The sequence below is a fragment of the Arvicanthis niloticus genome, chromosome 1 (genome assembly GCF_011762505.2).
Source record: "Arvicanthis niloticus isolate mArvNil1 chromosome 1, mArvNil1.pat.X, whole genome shotgun sequence".
NCBI classification, from domain to species: Eukaryota; Metazoa; Chordata; class Mammalia; order Rodentia; family Muridae; genus Arvicanthis; species Arvicanthis niloticus.
Genome location: NC_047658.1, coordinates 108,471,542 through 108,497,226, shown reverse-complemented (window position 1 = coordinate 108,497,226; position 25,685 = coordinate 108,471,542). Strand labels below are relative to the sequence as shown.

At 51.6% G+C, this 25,685-nt stretch overlaps 2 protein-coding genes across 25 annotated transcripts in view; one reads left to right on the top strand and one right to left on the bottom strand.

The window, feature by feature from the left end:
• Mob2 (MOB kinase activator 2) overlaps window positions 1-5,354 on the top strand; it is a 54,410-nt gene extending 49,056 nt beyond the window's left edge. For 4 of the 5 annotated variants that reach the window (XM_034483703.2, XM_076913720.1, XM_034483694.2 and 1 more), the window contains exons 4-5: window positions 3,529-3,653; window positions 4,328-5,354. In XM_034483703.2, coding sequence (XP_034339594.1) covers window positions 3,529-3,653; window positions 4,328-4,638 — 436 coding nt within the window. In that variant the 3' untranslated portion in view covers window positions 4,639-5,354. The remainder of the gene's footprint in view (window positions 1-3,528; window positions 3,654-4,327) is intronic. The other variant, XM_034483711.2, reaches the window with a different exon arrangement.
• Window positions 5,355-9,901: 4,547 nt separating this feature from the next.
• Window positions 9,902-25,685, bottom strand: part of Brsk2 (BR serine/threonine kinase 2) — a 51,727-nt gene continuing 35,943 nt past the window's right edge. For 2 of the 20 annotated variants that reach the window (XM_034504398.2, XM_076913690.1), the window contains 9 exons: window positions 23,881-23,946; window positions 22,023-22,083; window positions 21,007-21,214; window positions 20,588-20,636; window positions 17,306-17,429; window positions 15,724-15,904; window positions 15,558-15,647; window positions 13,278-13,325; window positions 9,902-12,158 (listed from right to left, as the gene is read on the bottom strand). In XM_034504398.2, the coding sequence (XP_034360289.1) occupies window positions 11,941-12,158; window positions 13,278-13,325; window positions 15,558-15,647; window positions 15,724-15,904; window positions 17,306-17,429; window positions 20,588-20,636; window positions 21,007-21,214; window positions 22,023-22,083; window positions 23,881-23,946 (1,045 nt within the window). In that variant the 3' untranslated portion in view covers window positions 9,902-11,940. The other 18 variants (XR_013104168.1, XR_004607028.2, XR_013104170.1 and 15 more) reach the window with 18 other exon arrangements.

Here is a 25,685-nt window from a genome sequence, read left to right as displayed (position 1 = left end):
GTTATGCATGCTAACATGTGCTTTGCTGCCAAGCCATATGGCCTGCCCTGTTTAAAGTTATAAGAGACAGAATTCTGCGGGCTGGAGAGATGGCTCAGTGGTTAAGAGCACTGAATGCCCTTCCAGATGTCCTGAGTTCAATTCCCAGCAACTGCATGGTGGCTCACGACCATCTGTAATGGGATCTGATGCCCTCTTCTGGTGTGTCGGAAGACAGCGACCATGTACTCATAAAGTAAATCTTTAAAAAACAAAAAAGAAGAGACAGAATTCTGCCATGTTGTCCAAGCTGACCTAGAGCTGGCACCCACCTTCCTGTCTTTATCTGCCAGGTAGCTGATTATCACAGGTATACCCTGCCTACCTGCTCCTGGCTCCCAGTGGCACTTTAAATGCTATAAAGTGGGAAAGTTAACAGCAGAAAAATGACTAACCTAGGAAACACTACTAACTGAAAGCTGAAGTAGCTGTGTTCATAGCAACAGAGACTCAGAATCAGCCAGGTTGCAGAAGGAAGTAGTGAATTGGGAAGAGCTGTTCATAAGGCCAGTGGTGTTCCTCAGTGCCTGTGTGCCAGATGGCAGCGCTTCACAGAGCAAACCAGCAGCTGCAGGGGGAAGGGGAAGGGGAAAGAGGCTGAGGTGCCCGTTAAGGACATTCCATCCCAGTAGCAAAATGGACCTTATTTTCAACTTCACAAGGAGTGCTCACCAAACAAGATGCTGTCCCAGCTCCCAGAAGAGCCCTTGACAACCTTTACATAGTTGAAGTCACAGTAAGTAATTTATCCGATCATCACGGAGTTAGACTGGGAATCAGTGTCAGAGAAATAACAAATTTTCAAACACTTTGGAACCAGCACAGGGGAAAATAATCTCAAGGGCAATGAGAAGCTTGTTGAACTAAACATAAGTAGAAATGAAAAGTTTCAAAGTTTGTGAGATACAGCCAAGTAGTAGTTGGTGGTTCACATCTGTAATCCCAACATTTGGGAAGTTGAGGCAGGAGAATTGCTGTGAATTTGAGGCCAGTCCTGACTACAGAGAAAACCTGCCTAAGAAAATGGGGGAGAAAGAAAGGGGGGGGGGAGAAAAAGAAGAAGTCCGTAGTTACAGCAAGCTGGTGAGAGCAGTTTACAATCCAAGTACACATTTTAGATGGAGACCTCAGACAGAGCAAGAGTAAAACCAACCTAAGTAGACATAAGAAAGGAAACAATAAAACAAGTGGAAGTCACTCACGTTGAGTTCCAGAAATTGTTAAGGGAAATATGTGCTTGCTTTGAAAGAACAATAAAGTTGATAAAGCCTTAGCAAGACACAAAGATGAAACAGAGGTAGGAATTATGAACATAAGAGAGTGTGACAGTTCCCTATGACTCCTAACAGATGTTCCAGAGGTAGTTAGGAAACTGCAGGATCCTCTCTAAGTGTTACACAGCTAGCATGAAATCAGCTGTTCTTTGGAGAAGAAAACTTACAAGGGAGAGGGAGGAAAAGTCCTTATCAGAAAAGAAAAAAATCAGCTATCCCTCTTTACAGAAATGTAACTGTGAAATGCTGAAGGAGTCCAACAACAAAATAAAATTCTGCAAGATCAGCACACAGAAACCGTCAAAGGTTTGTGTGCTAACTGTGTGATTGAAAACCTAACTAATAAATCAGAACCATTTACAATAGCTCTAGAGGCAACAAAATGTTTAGTTATAAACAACATTCACAGGGTCTGTTTCACAGACACCTAGGATAGAGGAGAGTCAAAGACAGCACACAAATAGCCACACTGTGTTCATGGATTGAAGAAAACAGCTTAACATATAAATCTACACTGAGTGAATCTGTGGTTTAGTATGTTCTCAGTTAAAAACTCCATCAGAGCTATTACATCGAATGGGTAGCAGGAGTAGCCACAACAACAGTACAGCTGGAAGAGGCCACAGTTTGAAGATGTACTGTTAAACATAATGACAAGAAGTGTGGTATTGGCCAAATGTGAGACAGAAGTTGTGGGTTAGAGCAGTCCAGAAGGAAGTCCTGAAGCACAGTCCTTTGATTTCTGATGAAGTGGCCAATGAAACTGAGAGCAGAAAAGGATGGTTTGATTTTGTTTCCCAACAACTGCTTCTATAAAAGGAAAAGTACCTTAAGTCTTGCACCTGATACAGAAATGGGAAAATACAGTGGCTTTAGGGGACAGGAGGAGATCTTCGTGACCTAGTACTAGGCTGATGGACATTACACAAAAGGAGTGGCTCACTGATGAGCATAACTCAGCCAACTGGACTTTACGATTCAGAACTTCTTCTCTAAGAAAGATAACTGTGAGATGAAAGAACAAACACAAACTACGTGGAAACCTCTGGAAGGCACGTGTTGCACAAGAACTAGTATCCAGAACATACAGAGAACTCAGTGCAGCAGCATGCAAGCAGTGACTTGACCAACAAGAATGGGGAAGGACCAGTTGCTGCAGTGACAGTATGGCAGTGAGCCACTATAAAGATAACACTGGGGTTTTAAAGAAAAATGAAGCCCACATTGGTACTGCAGAACACTAGGTACTGGGGAGCACATGGCATGCTAGTGAGATACAGGTGGGACAGCATACAGGATAACTTTGACATGTTTTTATGAAATGATGCACAGACCCGCTGTGACCATAATCTATCCTTGGCTTTGCTTTAGAGACTGAAAACTTGTGTTAACATAGAACACCCCCAATCCCCCAATGGGTACAAATGTAACAGCATGGTCCATAATTGTCCACAATTGGAAAAAAAAAATCACAGGCCCTCAGCAGGAACTTGGGGAGCATACTGTGCCCTAAGTCTAGAATACCTATGTGGTGTGACATCGCCACAGCATGTCCAGATACTAGAGGTTTGTGAGAGGCCCCATGATTGCTTTATCTAAGATCTCCCAAGGAGATGCCTAAGGGAGCAGCAGGCAGTGCATTAAGGGCAGCACTTGCTCCTTTTGACAGACACAGAGTAACTGTGATACTGTACATGGTTAAGACCCAGGAGCTCTATACATCTAGTATCTCCCCATCCTTGATGCTGGTCTTTCAGAACTGGCAATCACAAGAACTGGCTACTTCATACATAGGCTAAAGAGTTTGGGGTGGGCCTCTAGGGGTCAAGTCACTTGACCGCAGGCATCTATTCCCCAGGGGAAGAGTGTGGCTTCTAATTCTGGGAATAGGATACTACCAAGGTTCTAGGCTCTGACTAGTCTCAGGCTACCTCCTAGACAGATAACCTGTACCCAATTGATTATATAAGGTATTTAAAAGAAATAAAATCTTCAGAAGTAGGTAAAATGAATGTGTCACATTGGGCTACCTGTACATGAGGCCCTTACTCTCCTCAGATGCTGTTCTGAACACTTTGTCCCATTGGAACAGTTGTATATAGCTCACCACACCCAGCTCCCACTGCCTTTGAATTTTTGTTGTATGTGTGGGAGCCTATACTGGGGCGGGTATTTGGCAGGGTTGACACCCTGACCAAAATCTCTGTCCCTACAGACAATACTACTGGTATGACGAGCGGGGGAAGAAGGTCAAGTGCACCGCCCCCCAGTATGTTGACTTTGTCATGAGCTCTGTGCAGAAGCTGGTAACTGATGAAGATGTGTTCCCCACAAAATACGGTATGTCTTTTGTAGCTTGCACTCAAATCCTTATGCAAAAACAGCGAGTTCTTTAGCACTGGGCTAGAGTGTCTCTGGGGTAGGTATGATTGCAAGTGGGGTCTAGAAGGGCTATAGTTTTATGATTCTAGCTCCTGCTCCATGCAGGGGACCTGGGCTAAGGAGGGAAGAAGGTTCCCATGCAGAGTTCTGCCCATGTGGGGACAAATGCCCACATACACTCTAAGGCCCACCACTTGGCCTCCTTTGGCTCTGCTACCAGCTCTGCACAATGAGGCCATCACAGTCCATCTTCCTGGGGTTGGTATTTGCAGACCTGTGAAGGTCCTGATGGGGGCTAAAAACTCATCCTGAACAGTAAAGGGGCCAGCACTGGCTTATAGGGATTCCCATGTACTTGTTACTACTCCCTACCTGGTCTACAGATACCCTGGGTGTCTGCTGGAAGAAGCGCACGGAGCCTGAGTGCCCACCACATACTCTTTGCTGTGCAGGTGACCCAGCATGGCTCAGCCAGCACCTGTTACTCTGGGCAGATGCCACTCTGGGGGACAGGTTGCTGGGAACTCTGTGGAGGAGTGGTAGTAATTGTGAGCTCTTGAGGCCCATCCAGAGAAGCCTAGTTGTAGGAGTCTGGCCTCCTTGCAGGTCTGTGACATGTGGCCTCCCCCTAGGCAGAGAATTCCCCAGCTCCTTCGAGTCCTTGGTGAAGAAGATCTGCAAGTATCTGTTTCACGTGTTGGGCCACATCTACTGGGCCCACTTCAAGGAGACCCTGGCCCTTGAGCTGCATGGACACTTGAACACACTGTACGTGCATTTCATCCTCTTTGCCAGAGAGTTCAACCTGCTTGACCCCAAAGAAACGGCTGTCATGGACGACCTCACTGAGGTGCTGTGCAGCAGCCCGGGTAACAGTAGTGCCACTGGGGATGGGGCCAGCAGTGGAGCTTCTGGAGCACAGAACCACGTGAAGGAGAGATGAGTCTCCAGGGCCAGATGGGTGCACATGTGCAAAAAGACAACTGTGTGTCTGTGTGTGCGCACACATGCCCAGGCGTGCTGGTGGCAAGGTCTGAGGGCCCCGGGCTGCTCAGAGTGTGGGCTCCATGGATGCCGCTGGAGTCAAGGCGTGTTTCCTGACTTCCCTGTTGGATGGATGAGTGCTGTTTGTAGTGAAGAGCCTTTGGAGTCAGTCATTCATTCAACAAACATTTATTGGACTGATGTTTTGATTTTTCTTCTGTGGGGTTTTCCTTTCTTGGGTCTTCCATGTGGCTCTTGCCCCCCCCCCCCCCAGGGGGGGGAGGCTCTGCGGCTATGAAAGGAGCACCTTGTGAGAGGTGTCTCCCTCTTACGGGGCTTGCCCTGCAGATCTGGAGTTCTGCTGTGCTTTGGGGATGGGCTTTTACAGAGGCCTGCCCTGCAGCTTTCCTCCCTAGCCCTTGCCTGGATCTTGGCTCAGAGTCCCTGGGGTAGAGAGGCCTGCCTGGGGTGACCCAGGATGGCCAACACCTGCTGCTTGCTCCTATTACCCCTTCTTGCTGCCTCCTCAGTGCCCAAGGAGGCCCCATTTGTGCGTAGGGGCCAGGGCAGCCCAGGACCTGGCTGAGGCCCTGTGTGGAGACAGGGCTGTCAGTGAAAGGCAGAATCTGCTTTAGTTCATCTGTTCAGACATAATAAAAATTCTCTCAGGTCAGAGCCTGTGTCCTCTCAGCCTTTTGTTTCATATTGTTCTGAATCTTCCCTGAGGTTCCTGGGAACCTAGGGTTCCTAGGGAAGGGTGCAGCACCTTAATCTTATCTTCACTGGCTCTACCTCCTTGAGTGAAGATGGAGGTCTTCAGACCTGTAGAATTGGCTCAACATTGGGAGCCTAAGAGCAGGCAACCTGCTGCTTAGGTGGGAATGGGACCTAAGCCCAAGCCTGGAGATGGCCTGGTGCCCAAGCCGGGAAAGAATGGAATGAGACATGGTTATGGCTTGGTCTTCACAGAGAGCAAACTCAGATCTTTGGATCCTAGCAACCTTCTTGCTATGCCATCCAGCTGGCACCAGAGGCTCTGGTGGTTGATCCTGGGATGCTCAGCATTCCCTGATAGGTTCCCTTTAAATTTTGGGACCCTCCTAGAAGGTTTGGTGTTTGCCTGGCCTTCTGGCTTATCCTGTACAATGCATTTGTGACTACTGCACCCCCCACACACCCCCTTTAACTTACTGTACCATCAGATGCCCCTGTGAGGATGAATTTGGGGCTGGAGGCTTTTCTGTTAACACCTGGGCCAACCCTACCTGCCTTCTGACATTCTCCGTGGCCATTTGCCCCTGTCTAATTTACTAGAAAATTCCAGGGTACATGGAGTCTTCTCAGCCTGGTCTTACTGCTCCTTCTGAATACATAGGAGTCCTTCTGAAACTGAGACAGAAGATTGTGAGTTTGAGGCCAGCCTAGGGCTATACAGAGAACTCTTGTCAAACAAACAAAACCCTCCCTGGGCCAACTCTAAACTTTTTGTCTCAGTTCCTGGGACTGGAACCCACCAGACTGCCTGAGCCTCTTCCCTTAAGTAGAAGCCAAGGATGCCTGTGGAACTGTATGTCTGGGACTGCTATAGGAGCCTGTGGTGGGACCTCAGCTGGCTAGAGGTGCCAGTGGGGAGTCCTGGGAGCAAGGGACAGCAGGAACAAAGTTACAGATATCTAGCAAAGGGACAGCTTAGTTCAGCAATACTGCCTTCTCAGCTCCCAAGTACAGGGAGCTGGATTCTAGGCAGAACCCCTCAGAGAACAGCTACCATAGTCTGGCCACCTAGTAGAGGGGAGGGTGCCCAGTGCAGAGGCCATGGCTAGCTGCTGGGAAGATGGATTTCTAGCTCGAGCTCCTGTTTGGAGCCTGAGACAATCTAAGTGAAGTGGTATGTCTCCACCTCTCCTTGGTGGTTAGGGGTGGTGGTGGTGGTGCTGCTGCTACTGCTACTGCTACTGCTACTGCTGCTGCTGCATCTGGTATGTTTGGTCTCATAGGAAAGAGTGGTAGGACCTCTAAGCATATGGTGGTATCAGAGCTCAGAAAGCCATCCATGTAGGGGTAGATACTTAGTTAGGGCTACCACCTGCCAGGCTGTGTGCTGGGGCCCAGCTTCTATGTGCCAAGGTATACATGCAGTTGTGCATGCTCCCCACCATGTGAATGGCTCCTTACTGGCTCCTTGTCCCTGCAGTGGTGTTCTTGTCTGTACATGGAGTAGGTCCATGAAGATCTATAGACCATCAGGGAGCTAACACTTAATGACTGGGGAGCACGCAGGTTGTATGAATGACAAAGTTTTGCTGCCAGGAAAATGTGCTCCAGAGATAAGAGACCAGATGAACCTGTGCAGTCCTTTATTTGGACCTTAGCAAGGCAGAAAGATTAGCCTGGCCTGTTCAGCAGTTACCTTTTTCAGCTAACTACAAGCTGGAAGTAGAGCATAGATTATGTGTGAAGGACTTGTAGCCAAGGCTTTTGTCTTAGGGATTGAATCCTTTGAGAGATAGAGGAGTTGGATAAGGCTCTTGAGAACAGTGCATCTCACCAGAAGCCCTGAGGTAGGATGAAACAAAACAATATTGAGCCAGGGAGGTTTCAGGTGGAAAGCTAACTAGAGCAGTGGTGAATGCTACTTTTCCTACAAACAGGGCAGGGCACAGGGCTAGATTCCCTGAGCCATAGAGGATGCCTGCCACTGGCTTCCTATTGGTCCTGTGGCTGGAAGCATATGACCTTGTCTGGCTCATTGGCCTACCAGTGTAGAAAGAGTACTTCTATGATGGATCACACCTTCTTTGACTTGGAGGATGCAATTTGAGGCTTCTGAGCTAACAAGGTGTGGTATGAGGCCTGGCTTGATATTATGCTATGTTGAGACTTTGGGATTTTTTGGGGGGATGAGTATTTTACATATGGGATGGGGTCCATGGGCAGACTGAGATAGAGTAATGCCTCTCATATCAAACATGTCCAGGTCCACACTCTGGAAGCTGTTAATGTTACTTAGCACTGACAGGACATAAAGTTACAGGTAGAATGAAGGTTGTAATAGCTGATATGGACATGGAAGTGACCCAGGTCCTTAGTGGACAATGTCCATAACAGTGGGTGAGGCAGCAGCCAGTAGGACTAAAAACAACAACACAGCCTGGAGCTTCTGTTTGGAAGGCAGGAGTGAGGCTATGAGCAAAGGGATAGTGGGGCCTCAGGAACCTCAGGAGCTCCAGGATGGCCTCCCCAGGTAGGAACACTCCTCCCTCATCTTTCTGAGGGTTCCACACCCTTGGTGACCACAGCCATCCTCTGCCTTTTTTTTTTTTTTTTTTTTTTTTTTTAATATTAAACTTCACCAGGAGGCTTGGGCTAGTGGATAGTGGTGTCAGCGGAGGATAGGCATTGAGCCTTGGGAGAATGAGACACTTGGCAAGGATCCATCAGCCAGGTTGGCTGTCCATAGCCAGAATTAAGGTGTTGGTAGGGGTATACAAGGGCCAACCCTAAAGCTGACCCGAAGGGTTTTAAGGCACCACCCTCCAAGGAAGTGTGCCATTCTGCTCTCAGAAAGGTAACATGAGGCCTGGGATGGCTTACCATGGTAGAGGTTGAGTTTTTTAGCATCTGAACGTACCAGACTGTGCTTTACCCCCCCCCCCCCCCCAGGGTAAGAAGCATCCATTAGAGTATCCCTCTGTTCCTGCCCACATACTTACTGCTAGGCCAATCAGGTTTATTCCTAGCCTCTAGAGGACTTATTTTTTAGTAGTCCTCATTGCATTAGACTAATGTGCAGACCACTGGGTTTAATACTCAGTGTGAACAGCACAGCAATGATGTCTGGTACATCATCTCTTCCTGTTTATGTTTTATATGAATAACAGAGGCTGAGATTGCTTTGACTTATGTACAGTCAAGATAGCTTAGTGTCAGGAGTGGGATTGTGGATGGATCCCTTTTGAGCCCTGGGGGTGCAGTAGTGTGCAGGTGGGACGCTGCTGAGTCTGTGAAGTAAGCTGGTCTCCTTAGTGTCCACTAAGCCTGATTGTAGACTAAATAGCCAGTGGGCCAGCTGGAGGCAGACAGGGTGGGAGTGGGTGGGTTGCTGTACTCAGCAAAGCAGATGCAGGACTACAGGAAGATATCTTAGCATCCTGAGCCCCAGACCCAGATAATCAGGCACCTTTGGACCAAATCCTTGCCTAAACCTGTATTTCAAGCTGCAGTTAACTGAAAAGCTGAAATAGGAGCTTGGTCCCTTGTCCACGCTAAGTGCCTTCTGGGTATCCCACTTCCTGGAGGGCACAGTGACATTTAGAATTTAGCAAAGGGTAACCCTAGCGCATTGCCTCTTGTTTTGAGCTTGAGTCTGCAGAGCTACCCCCCTTAGCTCACAACGAAGCTAGGCAAGAAAAGGCTCTTAGGCTTCTCTGGCAAGATTGTGTTAGCTAGGCTTTAGCTCCAGAGCAGGACTGCATTTGAGGCTACTCTCAGGAGACACATGGTAGTGTCAGTCAGCACCTGGCTGCTCCAACTGGTAGAAGACAGCTGGCATCTACTATGCAGAGGCCAGGGGTTCTGTGAACTCCCACAATGCAAGTCAGTATTCACCATAGAGAACCATCACCCTCCCACTGTCAATGTGCCATCTAGTAGAGCACTGCCACCAAGCAGTGTGGCACCTGTGCCAAATGCACAGCTTCACAGACTGGGCACTTTGATCAGACTCCTAAGGATTGTTCAGCCTCAGACTCTTGGGCATTCAAGATATAATACTAGATCTGTCCTAGGCTTATCTTCCATGTAATAGCAGCAAAGAGGTACTGATAAGGCCATGGCAGCCCTGGCTAGTCATGTAGTATAGTAGGGACTCTTCTGGAGAAAGTCCAAGTGCTAGGTGACCCCAAGCATATCTGGGGTGATAGAACTGCCATGAAGAAAACAGCACACTCATTCTTATCTTAGCAGAGCTCTCTCCGAGCCAGGGTCTCTAGACTGTTCTTTCTTTAGCCCTGGTTCTCATGAGCAGCCCACTCCTGGTGAAAGACTGCCTAGAGAAACACACCCCAGCCTGATTAACTGACCCTAACACATGGATCCTCATCCAGGGTAGACCTCTTCCCTTAGCACAGCCCAGACAGGTACAGTTGGTGACAAGAGCCACTTCTGGATATCCTGTGCCATTTCCCATACCCGGCCGGCCCGGACGGAAACCTTGCATCATGTGTCTTTATGGAAGGAATTTATTGTTCCAGAACTGCAGTTGCTCACAGTTATTTGACAGGGGTTACACCAGATGGGGCTTGTCCATTTTTGTGATGTCTGCGAATCCGCATGTGTCCAAAGTACAAAAGAGGAAGGCTAACGAGAGGTATTGCTTTCAGTATCCTGACACCGTAGATATGCCCCTTCCCACTTGTACTGCGTGGCTTTGCTGTTGTTACAGGTGTTTGATTTTGTCCTATGTATAGAAATCCCAGCTGTGGTGGTTGCATGTAATAGAAGCATTAAAATCTGTACATGAGGGGAAGAGCAAAGGCATGCATGAAACCTGCCTCCAGCCCCTCCTGCTGCTACGCCGGGCACCTTGGGCCAGCTGGGAGGGACTGGCTCAGCCAGACAGAACGGAACACAGACAAAAGCTGGAGATGAGGGAAGTGAGGTGGGCTTTGGTGGGCAGCAGGCAGTGGTGTGGGCCCATTGCCCTCGCCACCTCCAAGAGGAACCCACTGCAGAGCACTCTGCTAACTCCATTTCTGGCTTTGATTTTTTTTTTTTAAACTTTTAAAATTTTAATTTAAAAAAAAAAAAAAAACCCGAGGTACCGCTGCCATCCTGTGTGTGAGTAGGGTGCCAGCTCGGGGCCTTCTACCCCTTCTCAATCAGACACCAAACCAAGATCACCCTCAGCCTGGTGCAGCAGAGAAGTACTGGGCAGTGCTTCTGGGTAGCAGGCACAGCTGACCAGTGCAGGCTGACGCCCTATACCCTGAGCCCTCGTGTGGAACTGGAGCTGCTGCTAAGTAATAATAAAACAACCCGGGACAGAGCTAACCACATCGTTCTTTAAATATATATATATATATATATATGTATATGTGTATAGAAATAGCCAAGAGCAAGGAGCCGAAACACAAATCTAGCTCTGCCCCAGCGGCCCCACCCCACACCCTTTTCCAAAAACAACCAAGAAAAGAAAGTTTATAAAAATATCTTGCAGGAATTCTTTTAAAGTTTACAGTAGCTTGCCAGTGCTGCATCCACTGGCTGGCTCCCCACTGTCCCCAGCCCCACAACGGCTCTGTCCTCAGAGGGAACCTGGGCTCTGGACCCACCCTGCCCAAGTCAGAAAGACAGAACAAACAGACAGACAGATGGCAGGGGGGTGCTGCTGCTACTCCCCCCTTCCCTGAACAGAGAACAGAGACATAAAGAAACTCAATAAATTAAAACAGCAAATAAATAATACTGGTCTCAGCCCAGCTCCCTGGCAGCGTTGGAGCACCCAGGTCTTTTATCTCCACTTCAGCCCATGAGAACCACCACAGCTGGAGCTCTGCAGCCTGGCAAGGTGGAGCAATGGATGCAGATGACAGGAGGTGGCCCTGGTGAGGCCAACGTGTGGAAAAGGCGAGGTGAGTGGCCCAGGAGGCCTCCAGATGCGGCGTGGAGGACAATCTATTCCCACTGTTTCACCCACCATGGTCCCCTACCCTGGAAGATGGTGGACAGGTTGTCCCTGCTGAGGATCTGGTCACTGGGAATCCAGGGTGGCTGGGCTAGAAGAGGAATCCCATGGGCGGCAGGCCCTCCTCCCTTGGGCCATGCGGAGCTGCCAGGGAACAGGCAGAGATGGTGGACAGTGGGCTAGCCTCTCTGCCCAGCAGCAGCAGCAGTAGCAGCAGCAGCAGCAGGAGGAGGAGGAGGGTGATCCGCAGCAGCTGCCTTCGGTCAGCCAGTGTCCACACGCAGCACAGAGGATGGCCTCGTGGAGGTGACATGTTAACTTTTCGGGATAATTCCTGGTATCAGAGCGGAAACAAGCGATGCTGTCAGAGACAGGCAGAGACAGAGACCGCAAGAGAGAAAAGAGAGCAAGCCCAGCAGCCCAGCCTGCGGGCCGCGCCCTGGCCACTCTCCTTTCCTCCCAGGCTTGAGACAAGGTCTGGGCAGGCAGGTGGGGCCTGGTCCACACAGGGCGGTAGAAGGCCACAGTCAGTGCTGTGTTGTGCTGTGCTGTGCTGTGCTGGGGAGGGACTAGTGTCTAAGGCTGCTCACGGCGGGCGGCGGGCGGCCCCATCTTGGCCATGTCCTTGCCCATCGGGTACTCGGTGTCCCCTCCAGGGCCAGCGGCCGCGGAGTCACCCAGGGGGCCGTGGGCACTCCGCTTGGCGGGTGTGCTGGGGGCCTGGGCCGCCTGCCCGTTCTTCTCGTCTGAAAAAAGTTGTTTAATTACGTCAAAGAAGTTACTCAATGGGGTGCCTGGGTACACAGAACAGAAGACAAAAAGAGAGAAAAGAAAAAGAGGGGGGGCAAGGGGAGACAGGGAGAAAAGGAGAGAAAGAACAAACAAATGAACGAAGGAGCCTTGACAAGAAAAAGAAAAACCCAACGAGATGAAGTCAGATGGAATGGCAGAGCAAGGACAGGCAGGTAGCAAGCAGGGTGGGCAGGTGGCCAGTGGGGTCCCTAGTGCCAGGAGCAATGCAGTGGGAGGGGCTGCTGCTGTGGGATAGACCCTTGGACCTCCATACCTCCAAAGTGGTATGGGACCTGAGGGGGGGCTTCTGAGAACTGGGGCCCAGGACAGGTAGTGAGATTCCTCCCTCACCCAGTGTGGCCCCAAAAGTCCTGAGCCTCCCTTCCCAAGTGTCAGGGTCACATGAGCTGGCCAACCCGAGGTGTAGAAAGAACAATAGAAAGATGAGGCCTGAGTTGCCGGACCCTGGGGTTGGCTGCTGCTTTATGGGTAATGATTGCTCTTGGAAAGGGTGGCCAGAGCCAGTGACCAGCAGCATACAGGGAGACGCCTGCCCTGGCTAGCACAGACAGTTCAGCAGCAGACAGACAGGATTAATGGTGGGTAGACAGGCAGGGAGCTGGGGACAGGCAGCCAGAGCTGGATTTCTGGTCCCAGAGGGCAGATGTAATGGGTGACCCTCCACCCTCCTGGGCCTGTGCTTACTACCCAGCTGGGCCAATTGGATAGTTCAATTCTGTTCCCTCACCTGACCTCAGTCTAAGCCCAGTGCTGCGTCCCTCTCCTCTTCTGACTGGCATGGTCTATAGACAGGTGTCCACCTTGCCCTCCAGGGCAGTGCTACATGTAGAACCTTTATTGGCTTTGAGCACAAGGACCTTTTCCTGCTCTGAGAATTTTAGTCCTTCCTTTACCTATCTTGACTGTAGAAATGGGGAGCAGGAAGTGAGTGGTTAAGACTACTTGGCAGAAGATGGGGCCCAGGGGTGGTGGGTAGTCCAATGCCTGTGCAGACACAGGGGACCCAGGACAGCCCAGGGATAGCACTGGTCAGGGTAGGCTGTGGGGGCACACAGTGGAGGTGGCAAGCTAGGGGCCAAGTGAGCATGAGGAGTTCTTACCACATTTGGAAAGCCGCCCCGTCATCACTTCCATACAGTTAGTGGTGTCTGGAGCACAGAATGGAAAGAGGGAGGGAGAGAGTGAACAGGTTGCCCACCTGCTACATGGGGCTAGCTGGCAACCTGTAGCCAGCCAGGATGGGAAGGGGGCAGGGTCCTGAGAAAGCTGGATCCAGGAGTGGACAGAGTCCAGAGGGGTTGGAGCTCATATAGAGGAGAAGGGCTAGGAGTAGGCAGGGCCCAAGAATATTAACTGGCTGAAAAAGGAGCTGAATTTGTAGAGTCACAGGCAGGCCCAGGGAAGTTAGAGTTTGGAAGGGGCAGAGCTGAGAGCTAGGGTCTAAGTCAGAAGAAGCCTATGACTACAGCTGGGTGAGGGCAAGGTAGATAGTGAAAGGTCACCCTCGAATAGCCAAAGCCAGAAGCCTGGATTGACCTTGTTTCCTGGTAGGCCTGTCTTCCCTGGGCTGGACACTCTTGCTTTGGCATAGTTTTAACAGGCCACATGTACTGTGCCTGTACCTCATTACCCACTGGCTTCCATATACCCCTGTCTCTCCCACTATGCTGGGCCTGCTGGCATCAGGAGACCTGGGTGGGGCATGTCCAATGGGCCTACTCATGGGAGGCGCCCAGACTCCTCTCCCTGAGTAGGATCCCTGTCTGGATGGCCTCAGGTATCCTGGAAGTCCATACTTCTGCCTACCTCCAGCAGGGTCTTTGGAGCCAAGCTCATTGGGCCCAGGACACAGGGATACAATGGGAGGGGATCAGGGGGACAGGCTGAGATCCCAGAATGGGTGGATGCCCAACAGTCTGAAGGGTAGGCTCCAGCACTGACAAGGTTGACTGAGTAGAACTGGTGGGTGGATCCTGTGTACAGGCCACACCCACCATATTTCCTGCAATGCCTGGGACATGGCACTGGGTGAGGGGAATGATAGACCAATTCATAGGATAGGGCATGGAGAGCTGTCCAATATTCGGGAGTACAGGAGGGCTGCAGTGTCTGATTGGTCACCATGAGCAGAACCCCAGCAGTGTGCTAGAGACCTTGGCTTTACTTGCATTAATAGTCCTGGCCTGCCTCTGCCTCTGCCTGTAATTCCTTGTCCTCAGTTTTCCACTACTGCTGCTGTTCCCCATCCTGTTTTCCTCTTTCCAAGATGGAGGCCTAAAGCCCCAGAAAGGAAAGGTAGAAGTACAGTGCCCCCAGGGGCACCTGGCCCTGCTTGTTCACTTTCTTCCAAGAAGAGTAGGGTAGCTGGATGAGCCCAGGGCTGCTGAGAGCTCCAGCCCCACCTGCCAGGGGATGATGAGGCCCATGGTGAGAGCACATCTACAGGCAATGAAATGAGGATGGAATGGGATGAAGAACAGGTGGGAAGGACCTACATAAACACAAGTGACCCTAACAGCCCCAGCTGTGGAGACAGTATGTTGGGTATAGGGCTCAAAGATGTGGCCATGAGCCACACCCCATCTCTTCTAGACTTCTCAAGTGCCTAAGCAGTCCCATTCCATATACTGTCAGCCTGTCCCATTGCTATATAGACTATATCCTAGCTGTTGCTCTGACATACGGATGGATCCCATGTATGTACCTATGCATAGGGCCAGACACACAGGTACTGCTTCCTCCCATAAATACCAGCAGCCCAGGTACCTTTCTTGAGCACCCTACTGGGACTAAAGCCTCAGACCCCATCCTGCTTAAGGCAGAACTTTGGTGGTCAATGGCATGGAGGAAGGCAGCCCCAGCCCTTGTAGGGTGCTACAAGGGGAGCCCCAAGGATCAGGGCCTTGGGCCCTACTCCCAGAGCCTGCTCAGGCTGCCCTCGTGTCTAGCTGCCTAGGTGCTGACCCTATAGGCCTGTCTGGAGCCAGGCCAGATGAGTGGGCACAGGGTGCCCCTCTTAGGACAAGACTGGCTCTTGCAGGAGGCCCTGCCCGCAGCCCCTCCCCTCCCCGGCAGCAGGCCGGACACCTTACCTGCCAGCGTCAGAGGCTACTCTCGTAGCTGGTGGCCACCTTCTGGCCCTTAAGCCCAGCACCCCAGCTTAGTCCTGGCGCTGGCGGGGGTGGTTCTACGGTGGACAAGAGGCGCCTTTCAGTGTGATGCAGCCCACCATGCCCGGGGAGGGGCCCTGCTCCCTGAGGGGTGCAGCACTGCTCGGGGCAGGGAGGTGGGCATCCGTCAGAGTAGGAGACCATGTCAGCTCTCATACCTCCCATCCAAGCAGCACTAGCCACAGGCGCTGTGCTGAACCCCTGCCTCACCTGACAGGTGCTGGGCTGAGGGCTGTTCATGTGTGCTCAGCAGCTGGGCCTGGATGGTCTCCACCACCCTCTTGAAGCGGCGACTGGGGCCTGGGGGAAGACTGGCTGTCAGGACACTGCAAGCACCAGTGAGAGTGAAACACAGTCACCAAGTCGGCTGGCTTACCTGAGAGTAAAGTGAATGTGACTGAGTAGATGCCATTCTCCTTCTGGGCCTCTCCACCCTCAGTGTAGGTAATGTCCACCTGGAACTTGACCGGCTTCTGGAACACTGCTGGGCCCCCTGTGGCCTTGTATTCAGCCCTGAAGCTCGTCTGGGAAATAACGCTGTGGCTGAGGCTGGGGATCTGCAGTGTGTACAGGTTGGACGTGAGAGCAGCCTACCAGCAGGCCCACTAGCCCACTCCTGGCCTTCTGCAGAGGTGTCATCAGAAATGCCAGCACTATGTGGGCACCAGACACAAACCCAGCCCTCCAAACCATCTCCAGTCTTAAGAACCAAGCATGACACAGAAAACTAACAGTTGGCAAGAAACTTACTTCAGAGCCCCCTTGCTCAGCCAGCCAGGGTACACGCTAGAAAAACCCTAAACTGGAAGGGCTAGATGGCCTTACAATCCTGAGTCAGGGGCAGGAATGAAGGAGAATCACAGCAGTGACCAGGGAAGCTATGAGATGTGTGAATTCACAGCACTGAACTCTGGTCATATTGATGTGACAGTAGCAAGAGCAAAACGAAAGCAGTTAGATAGGGTCACCTTAGCTTACAGGACTAGCCAGCATGGGGAAGTAGATGGGAGGCCCAGGCTGATCTGGTAACCCAGGGGCCTTGTGAAGGGATGGATTCAATGGGAGTGAGGAGACAGGCTCACATCAAAGGTTAGGAATGCTAAGGAGGCCCAGAGTCTGGCCAATCTCAAATACAACCACTCTATCAGAAGTGGCCTTCCCTGGTCTGAAGCTTCTAACAGACATTCTCAGCTGTCCCCAGGGCACCAAGGAAATCCTTCAGCTAGGAAACTTAAAGGACTCCAAGACAGAATGTCTAATGAGGCAACGACACCCTGGAGCAGGTACCTTCAAATAAATACTCATGAGAGAGATGACTCAAAGTCACCACTGAGGCCCTGGGTGGGAGGCACATGCTGAGGAAAGTCCCAGAGATGCCTGGCCAGCATAAGGCAATCCTACACAAGAGTCACAAGGGATAGGGTCAATTCTGAGAGGACTCTGGGAGTTCATATCCTGGCTGTAAAATCTCATCTCCAGTCTTTATGTGCCTTTCTGCTTCTCTGGACCTAGAGATGCCTCCACACTCTGAGAACATCAGCCTCTACAGGCAAGCTGGGGGCCCACAGGAAGTCAAAGATTTCAAATAATGACATAGCATAGGAAATAGACTCTGGCCTTCAAGCCATTAAGTGGGTGTTATCAGAACCCTCAGGGTCACAGACTCTTCTTAATTCATGTGGCCACCTGTATTTCACCCTCAGTCTGGGGAGGTTTCACCTGGCAACCAGTACACCCCAGCCACAGGCAGCTCCCAGCAGGATGCAGGCCTAGGTAGACAGTGGTGGTCCAGGCAGAAGAACAAAAGGGTGGGTTAGGTGTACACAGTCTGTGTGAATGAAAGGTCCTGTGGTCTGCCTGGAGGGGTTACACAGTCTGTGTGAAGGAGAGGTCCTGTGGTCTGCCTGGAGGCTGGGCTCATGGATGCAAGTGTCCACCTGGCTCTGCCATGGCCTCACCGACAGGAAGGCATGAACGATGTCAGCCTTGATGGAGCTCAGGGGCTTGTCCTTGATCACCACAAAGATCTGTTCTTCCTTCTCCAGGTTGATGAAGTTTCCAAACCACGATTTCTTGGCCAGCCTAGACAGAGCAGAGGCTGTCATGATGGGAATATGATGCCTGGTCCACTTCTGTTATCTCCATAGGGGCTGGGACTGTAGAGCCCTTACTACAGAGCAGTGTTCCCACATCCCAGACCAGCCATGCGGCCTTTATGGTAACCTGACCACACACACTCCCCTAACTCCACAGTTCAACACTAAGGGCAATCCCCAACTCTAAACTTGCCTCACAAACAAGATAAAACCTAACTGAACTCTTATTGTAACAATGAACCAAAAGGCTTAACCCTAACCATAACCCCTAACCTTACCACAACATCCATACACCTATACCTATATCCCCAGCATGAACCCCATGTCACTAACCCATACCCCATGTCTGTAACATGAACACCTTACCCCAACTTTCACCCTACAACCCTAATCCCCATCCTATGTCCTTAACAATTAATTTTACTTTACCATATACCCAACTACAAGTCCTTGATTCCCACAGGATATCTGAGTGGCACTTGCTAGACAGTCCACTGTGTAGGACAGGGGACAGAAGAGAGTATCTAAGTCTCAGCCTCTATTTCAGTCCCTACATTTTGGGCAAGCTCACTCTATACCTTCCTGGAAGAAATATCCCCAGACTCTCAGAAGCTTATACATGCTACAGAGTCTGGTGGGGCTCTCTGATATCAAGTAAAGATTATGTGACTCCATACCTTAGCTTTTAAGATCCCTGGTAGACCCTCAGGTTAGGGAAGGGCCTGCCCAGAGCTCCAACAGCCACAGCCTCATCCAGGTCTGGCACACCCTGCCCACCCAACTACAAGACTAGTTTTCTTCCCATGAAAGCTTGACATCATGCTTGGTCACTACTCATGCTGCCTAGCTGGCCTCAGCTGTCTGGCCAGCTTACACAAGTACAACCCCAGCTCCACTGCAACGCAATCGCTGCATACACCATCTCCTGAGGTGTGGGTACTTTACTCTTAAGTATAATCTTCTGCTAGTCCAAGGGGATAGAAGGCAGATATCAGGCTTCCCAGCCTCACTTGTGGGGTCCCACCCATTTCCTTCTAGACTTCTTCATAGCTGGAGTTGTTGCCACTTTGCTGACAGGATTCCCAAATAGCTGCAGATACCCTAGCCCAGCCCAACTACAGGGCTAGTTTCCTTTCCATGATAGCTTGGCAATTGGTAGATTCTTTCCTAGCCCTGGGGACCACAAAGCAGAATGCCCAGTGAAGTCATAGCTAGATGTCTGTTCCAGAGACCCTAGGGGAGGCTAAGCTGCAGGCTGTTTCATGGAAGCTCCTAGTCAACATGGCCAGGCAGACTCCTAGCTGCTTGGTGTAAGTACAGTGGGCCACAGCCAGCCCCTCAGTCAGATGCATCCCTGTACCAGGGACTCAGGCTAGAAACTGAGGGAAGTGGGACAGCAGCCACAGTGGTGTTCAGGGATAGGGTTGGCATGTGGCCAGCATGAATGAGAGTATCTGCTGGGCAGCATGAAGGCACTGTTAATCTAGGCTATGTGAAGGGCTTCATGGTTGTGACTTCCCCCTTCTTATTCATGTCTGGGATGGTTCTTTTGCCTCTGTGACAGACAGACCCCAGCCCTTCTGTGCTCATGTTGTCAGCTCTGTCCAGTGCTGTGTGTATAGGCCCCGGTATAGGCCCTTGTCCCACCTGTACCCAAAGCCCATGCCTGAACCTGGAGACCAGCAGTGTTCAAGATATTTTGAAGCAGACAACTGGTTCTAGAAAACAGAGTTTCTGGCTGAAAATCACAAGTGCAAGCTTGGCTGGTACAGCATGTGAGACATGGCCAAGGCTGAAAGAAGCTGGATAATGAGAGGAGATTGTGTGGTGCAGGGTAACACAGCCCATGCTAGAGCTCTGGTATCCATATTGCCGGGCCCTGGTAGTAGCCTGGGCACACAGAATTTTTGGTGTGAGCCATAAAGGTACATGAGAGAAGGGCCTAGGTCAGTAGACAAAAAATGTTCAGCTTGATGGGCCCTAGCTAACCGGCTGAAGGCACTAGAGAGAAAGGAGGGTGGTGAACTCTACAGACTGCTATAGTTCCCATGGCTTCTAGCCAGCTGGCCTGACAATGGACAACCAAGGGAGCCAGTTACTGAGCTACCTCTCTTTCCTGGTTATGGTTCTGTGGAGGTTATGGCCAATGAGAAGCTCATGATAGAAGATGAGGGTGCAGAGCTTTCCTGGGCCAGTATGCAGGGCTTGGGGAGTACAGTCTTGATCAAGGAGGAGGTGGTGGAAGCCAAAGGTCTTTCTCAAGCTATGGTCACAAATTTCCTACTTTTCTAAAATATATAAAGAGATCTCCAAACCCTTTTAACAGAGCAACATAAAGGCCTAATCTAGTCAAAAATGGTCCTGTGCTCCCAGAGCCTTAGGATAGCCAATGGTGAGCTTAGGCCTCTGACTTCCACCTGGACAAAAAGCACAGCAAGTACCTCTGCTACTGTTAGTTGCTAGCACAGAGCAAGCAACTGCCCACAGGTCCTTACTGAGAGCTGCCAATCCAGCCGAGGCCTTTCCTCTTGTCTGGCCACTGTGTGAGGTCACACAGCTACAATGATATAATGGTCTTTGCCAGTGCTTTCCCCTAACCCCTACCCCAGTCATACATTTTCCTACTTTCACTCCAGTAGCTACCAAGGAAGTAACTACTGAAAGGCCACTGTGAAAGATACAGAGAAGCCACACTATACAGGTACTCTGTCTGTAGGGTGGGTACACTGGGCCCTACATTCCCTTCCCTCCAGCTAAAGGCTAGGGGTACACTGTCTTTTTCAGGCTTCTGCCAATAACCCTGGTGCTCTCCCTGGACCCTGTATCTTGTAGCTGTCCTTCCTTCTCAATACAACCCTGTTTCTCCTCATGTCCAAACCCTCCCTGTCATCCCTTAGACTCCAGGGAAACCCAGAGCACACCCACTTGTCCCCAGCCAACTCGAAAGTCCTCTGAGCAGAGTTAGGACATGTTCCCACTACTAGCATTTCTCATGTGGACAGTACCTAAAGTTCAGAAAGACTCATGGGCAGGGTCAGGCCCAAGAGGTTCAGGCCAGGGACCAAAAGCCCTCAGGTGATTATTCCCTGCTTGATGGCAAAGATCCTAGGTCCCTCTCTCACCAGTTCAAGCAAAGCCACTTACTCTGGAGAGGATTCTGGGGTCAGGTTGGACATCTCCTCTGGCGTGGGAACTGTGCACAGGAAAGGACAAAGGCAAGGATGGTAAGTGCTGCAGGTCTGAGTCTCAGGACCATGACTGTCAGCCCCCACCCCTACTCATGGTGCTGTCCATACTCTGGTGCTGAAACCCCATTGTGTTTTTCCAGGCCCCAGCACAGCCCAAGACCCGTAGGCTTCCTGAGTACCCAACAGGCCTTGCTGAACATAGCTGCTGCCTAAAAGATGATAGAAAAATTCTGGGACAAGAGGGTACAGGCTAGACTGGGAGGCCAGTGCTTGTGGAGAGGCCCACAGATGCCAGCTGTTGGCATGTTCCATCTGAGCAGTACAAGACCCCCTATGCAGATTCCACCACCTACCCAGCCCCACATCAGTGCTAACCTTGCAGTTTCCTGCGGTGGAAGCGAGGTGAGCCCAGGAAGCTGTTCTTGATGGAGTTGAGTCGTGTCCGCCAGGGCACTCCTCCAACACTAGGGCTGGATGGTGGTGTGGGGTTGGGTGTGCCAGCTGGGCTCTCCTTTGGCGTGTGGACAGGCGTCCCTTTGGGGGTAGGAAGGGGACTACCCCTTGGTGAGGGGTGAGGGGTCACCTGTATGGTGGGGACAGATTTGGTGTTTGGTTCAGTCCCAGTTGGCAGGAGCTGGGCAGGGGCCGGCAGGGTGGGTGGCCCAGGGGACAGGGCCAGTGGAGTGCCAAGGCTGGCTCCAGGAGGCTGGGTCTGGGTGCAGGCTGGGAGCGGGTTGGACTTGGTGCCCTGCAGCGGCTTGTCTGTCAGCTTGGCCTTGCACGGCAAGGTCTGAGTCTTGGGGTTGGGCCGCAGGGCGGCCTGTGGAGAGAGGATGTGTCCTGGCCGAGAGGTGCTCCGACAAGCTTCAGGCTCCGAGGAGGTGGCCAGGGGACAAGCCACATAGGGGAGCTCAGGGGGCAGAGGGGGCAGGACAAACTTCCTAACAGGCTACAGTGACGCAGAGTGACGTCAGGAGGGGTGGCCGCGAAGTGGAGCCCATGCCCACCCCACCCACATGCACACATAGCAACCAGGATCAGCAATAGCATTCAAGCAGGAAACCCAAGCAGGACCAGAGGGAGGGGACAGACAAGGGAAAGGTTTGCCACAAAAAATAAAAAGTAAAACCAAAACAACAACAACAAAAACAAAACAAGTGACATACAAGAAAACGGACAACACAAAACAAAAGAACATGCAGTTAGCCAGAGCCCAGCAGCAGAGCAGCAGCCAGGAGGGTGCCCACAAAGGAGGCCTCTGTGCAAAGCAGAGATGGGGCTTTTTCCCAGTCTGTGGAGGCCCTGCTCCCCACCCCTGGGCACTCTGTGATCCCTTTTTATTTCCTGAGGCTAGCCCTGTAACCTAAGGCTTAGGAGGGGTAGTCACTCACCCGAGGACTGCTGAGTGGGCTTGTAGACAGGCCTGAGGAGGCACCACTGATGGATCGAGATCTGGGGGACAAAGCAGAGCGTCTGTCAGTTCAGCAGGAGAGGGCTCCAGGCTCCCGTCCCCTAGCTGGCCTTTCCAGTAAGCCTGGGGTCCTGACCCGGCGCTCCAAGGCTTCTACCATGCCCAGGAAGGTCTCTAGAGGCAGAGCTGTGTCCAGGGCCATCCTGCTGACCTTGGCTGTTACCACCCAGTATGTATCTAGGGTCCCTGGGGCTCCTTCATACACAGAGGAGCTGTGTCAACCCCAGACAAGGCACAGGAAAAGGTACTAAGGGGCTCTCAACAGAAGTCCACAGACACTGTGGACAGAGATGCAAGGACACGCTGTGGGGGAGTCCTGTGAGCTAGATCCAACCTCGTGCATTCCATGACCCTGGCACTGTTTCCTGCCTCTCCAGGGCTGTACCTGCCAGTGTTTAGTATATGGTTCACACATGGGTGCTTGCCCAGTCCTTTCATAGACACAGCTACTTACAAGAGAAGCCCAGGGCCAGCCCACAGCCTTCATCTTAACCCACTACTGTCCACTGGGCTGAAGACTGAGCCTGCAAGTAGCTGGGAGCAGGTACTAGCCCTGTGTGTCCATTACACCATGATGAACAGCTAGCTGCCCTGCAGATCAGAGAGCAGGCTTTCCATCCAGCTCACCATGAGAATGGACACAAAAACACAGATTCACCCCTGGCTATGGGACCTGCCATTCTACAATGGGGAAAAATGGGGGTAGGGTGCAGCCACAGGACAAAAGAGGATGAAAGAGCATTAGACCAGCTTGCACTACCTTGGCCTACCCACCACTAACTAGACTACAGACAAGGGGTTTCTGGTTCTACCTAGGCAAGCCAATATCTGGCTCCTTGCCAGCTCCTAGAACACCTGTAACCAGAGCCCTGTGTCCATGACTTCCAAGTTTTTCCACTTACTGCTAAAGGAACCTGAAGAACAATGGAGACCCGTGGCCAAGGCAGCATGCCTTAGAGTGGTACCAGGGCTCCCCACTGAAACAAAGGTCCAGGCGTACAGCTAGGAGCCAGTCCCTGAGAAGATGGAGATGGGGAGGATACCAGGAGCCAGGAGAGAGGGGACACAGCCACAAGCAGTGAAGCCTAGACTAGACCTTTGATCCCACCATGCCAGACAGGAACACATTGCTGGGCACAAGGGAAGAAGAAGGGAAGCTGAGACCTAAGCATGGAAGCCACATCAACCTCTCTGTCTAGCATGCTGGAACTGAGCTTCAATTTGTCCAAAGTAGGAAAGATGACCCCAGCCCTGAGGGAAGCCAAGTAGGCAAGAGGCAAGCAGGAAGGGGCACAAGCAGGTAGGGGCAGTATGCAGCTCAACAGGATGTGGTCCAGCCAATCAGCAACACAAGTGGGCAACAGCTGTTACTGGCCTACTGCCACCTGCCAGGGGCATAGGACATATTAGCCACTTCATCTAAACTAGACAGCCATCTGGATAAAAGAATGGCAGGAGGTGGCAGGTCTGCAGCCATAAGACAGGTCTGTGCAGGGTGCAGGGTTACCACCCTGGGCCTATGCAAGCCTTGAGTATGTGGGCCTCTGGCTTGGGCTGGCCATGGGCCTTGCCCCAGCAACCCCACCCCTCCTTGCATCCTTATAGCTGCCCAGGCCAGGTTCTTTCCCCTGAACTCCTAGGTAGTTCCATTTCCAGAAAGGAGAGGTGAAAGTGTCTGTCAGTAAGCACTGCCTCCAGGCCCGCCTCTGTCTGCCCGGCTCAGGCAGGAGTCCTGCATCTAGGGCTGGGAGGACGAATTGGATGGGCAGGGTGTATACCTGTCTTCTTTGCTGAATTGGGGATGGGCTTCAGCGATATCCAGGCTTTTACTGAACACTGCTTTACTACAGCAGGAACAAAGCGAGAAAAGAGAGTTACTGCCCTGGCCACACGCATGCAGGTCAGCTGCTGGGCCATGTGCTGCCTGGCCACACCAAGCAAGCCCTCCAAGCATGGCCCACCAACCCCAGGCCAGGGTACAGAGATGAAGAGAGAGGAAGGGGACAGAAGCCACAGCACAGCCTGCCCTGGGTGACCTTCCAGGTAGGGAGGTAGCCAAGCTTAGAGATGTCTAGACTCACCACCAGCCACAGAATCCCTTGTCCCCACCAGTGGTCCCATCAGAGCTCAGTGTCAAGTGGCAAAACCAGAGCAGAAGTAGGCTAGATGTGCTAGGACAAAGTGCCTTCCAGATTCCCTGGAGACAGCCACTATCCCACAGATGGGCCCACCCTGCAGTACCTTGGCCTAGAAGCTGGATGAAAAGCCAGAAAGCTCAGAGCTGAGCACGGATCCTTCGCTACCCTTTGGGATTCAAGAGAGGCCAAGGAAAGCAAACCATCTCTTGAGTACATGGTGTATACTAGAGCTACTGGGAGAGTTCTGCTGAGGTGAAGCATAGCCACAAGAAGCAGAATCCAGGAGAAGGGTTAGGTAACATGGCTAAGAGGGACCCTTGCTGTCCTACCTTGTTGCCAGAGGCCAAGGGATTGTGAGCCATGGCTTGCTAGAAAGTTAGAAGTTTCTCAAGGAGTGAAACTTTGAGGCTGAAATATGAGCTAGCCTGGATCCATGGGGAGGATCTAGTAGGTCTGAAATATCAGCACACTAAAAGTCAAGGCAGAGGAAATGCTATCTTGATGACTACCTAGCCATGACATGGCTTCCAGTTACTGACAAATTCAGGGGCAGACCTAGCTGGCTTTGGCACCCAAGCTCCCAGCAGGAAGAATGGGTAGTGGGTGCTGTGTGCAGAGTACAATGCTGACTGCTGGCAAGGCCTGTGGGATCTCCCAGCTCAGGTCTGTTTACAGATGACCAAGACCCTTGCCTGTTAGGGAGCTCCACTCTGCCAGGGCAGGCTTTGCAGGTTCTAAGTGTCCTACTCAGCACTCTCCTGAATTGTACATCTTGCCCACAGTACTGCTACTGGACACCTGGAGATGCCCAAGCACCAGGGATGGGTGAGCTTGCTGGGCAGGGGTCTCTGAACAAAGCTGTACCATACCATAGTCCAGCTCAATCCAGATCAAAGATAGCCAAGCACCAGGGAGGGACAAGCCTGATGAGCAAGGGGCTCTGAACACAGCTGCACCATAACACAGCCCAGCTCAACCAAGAACAGAGCAGCCAGGCATAGCTCAGCCCAGCCTAGTCCAGTCCTTCCTACTTCAGTTCAGCCTAGTTTTATTTGGTCCAGTCCAGTCTAGTTCAGTCCTGCCCAAGTTAGCCCAGCCCAGGACAGCCCAGTTTATAAAGTCCAGGCCGTACCAGCTCAGTCCAGGCAAGCTCAGCACAGACCAGTTCATTCCAGTCTAGTGCAGCTAGATAAGTAGAGCTAGCCCAGATAAGATCATCCAGCCCAGTTTAATCTAGGACAGTCCAGCCAGACCACACAAGAATAGTTCAGTCTAGCCAAGCCTAGGTTAATCCAGGCCGGCACAGCTCAGTCTAGTCCATTCCAGCTCACCCCAGTCCACTCCAGTTCTGTCCAGCCAGCACAGCTCAGCCCAGTACAACTAGTCAAGTCCAGCCAACCCCAAGTCAGTTAAGTACCATCCAGCTTAGCCCAACCCAGCCCAAT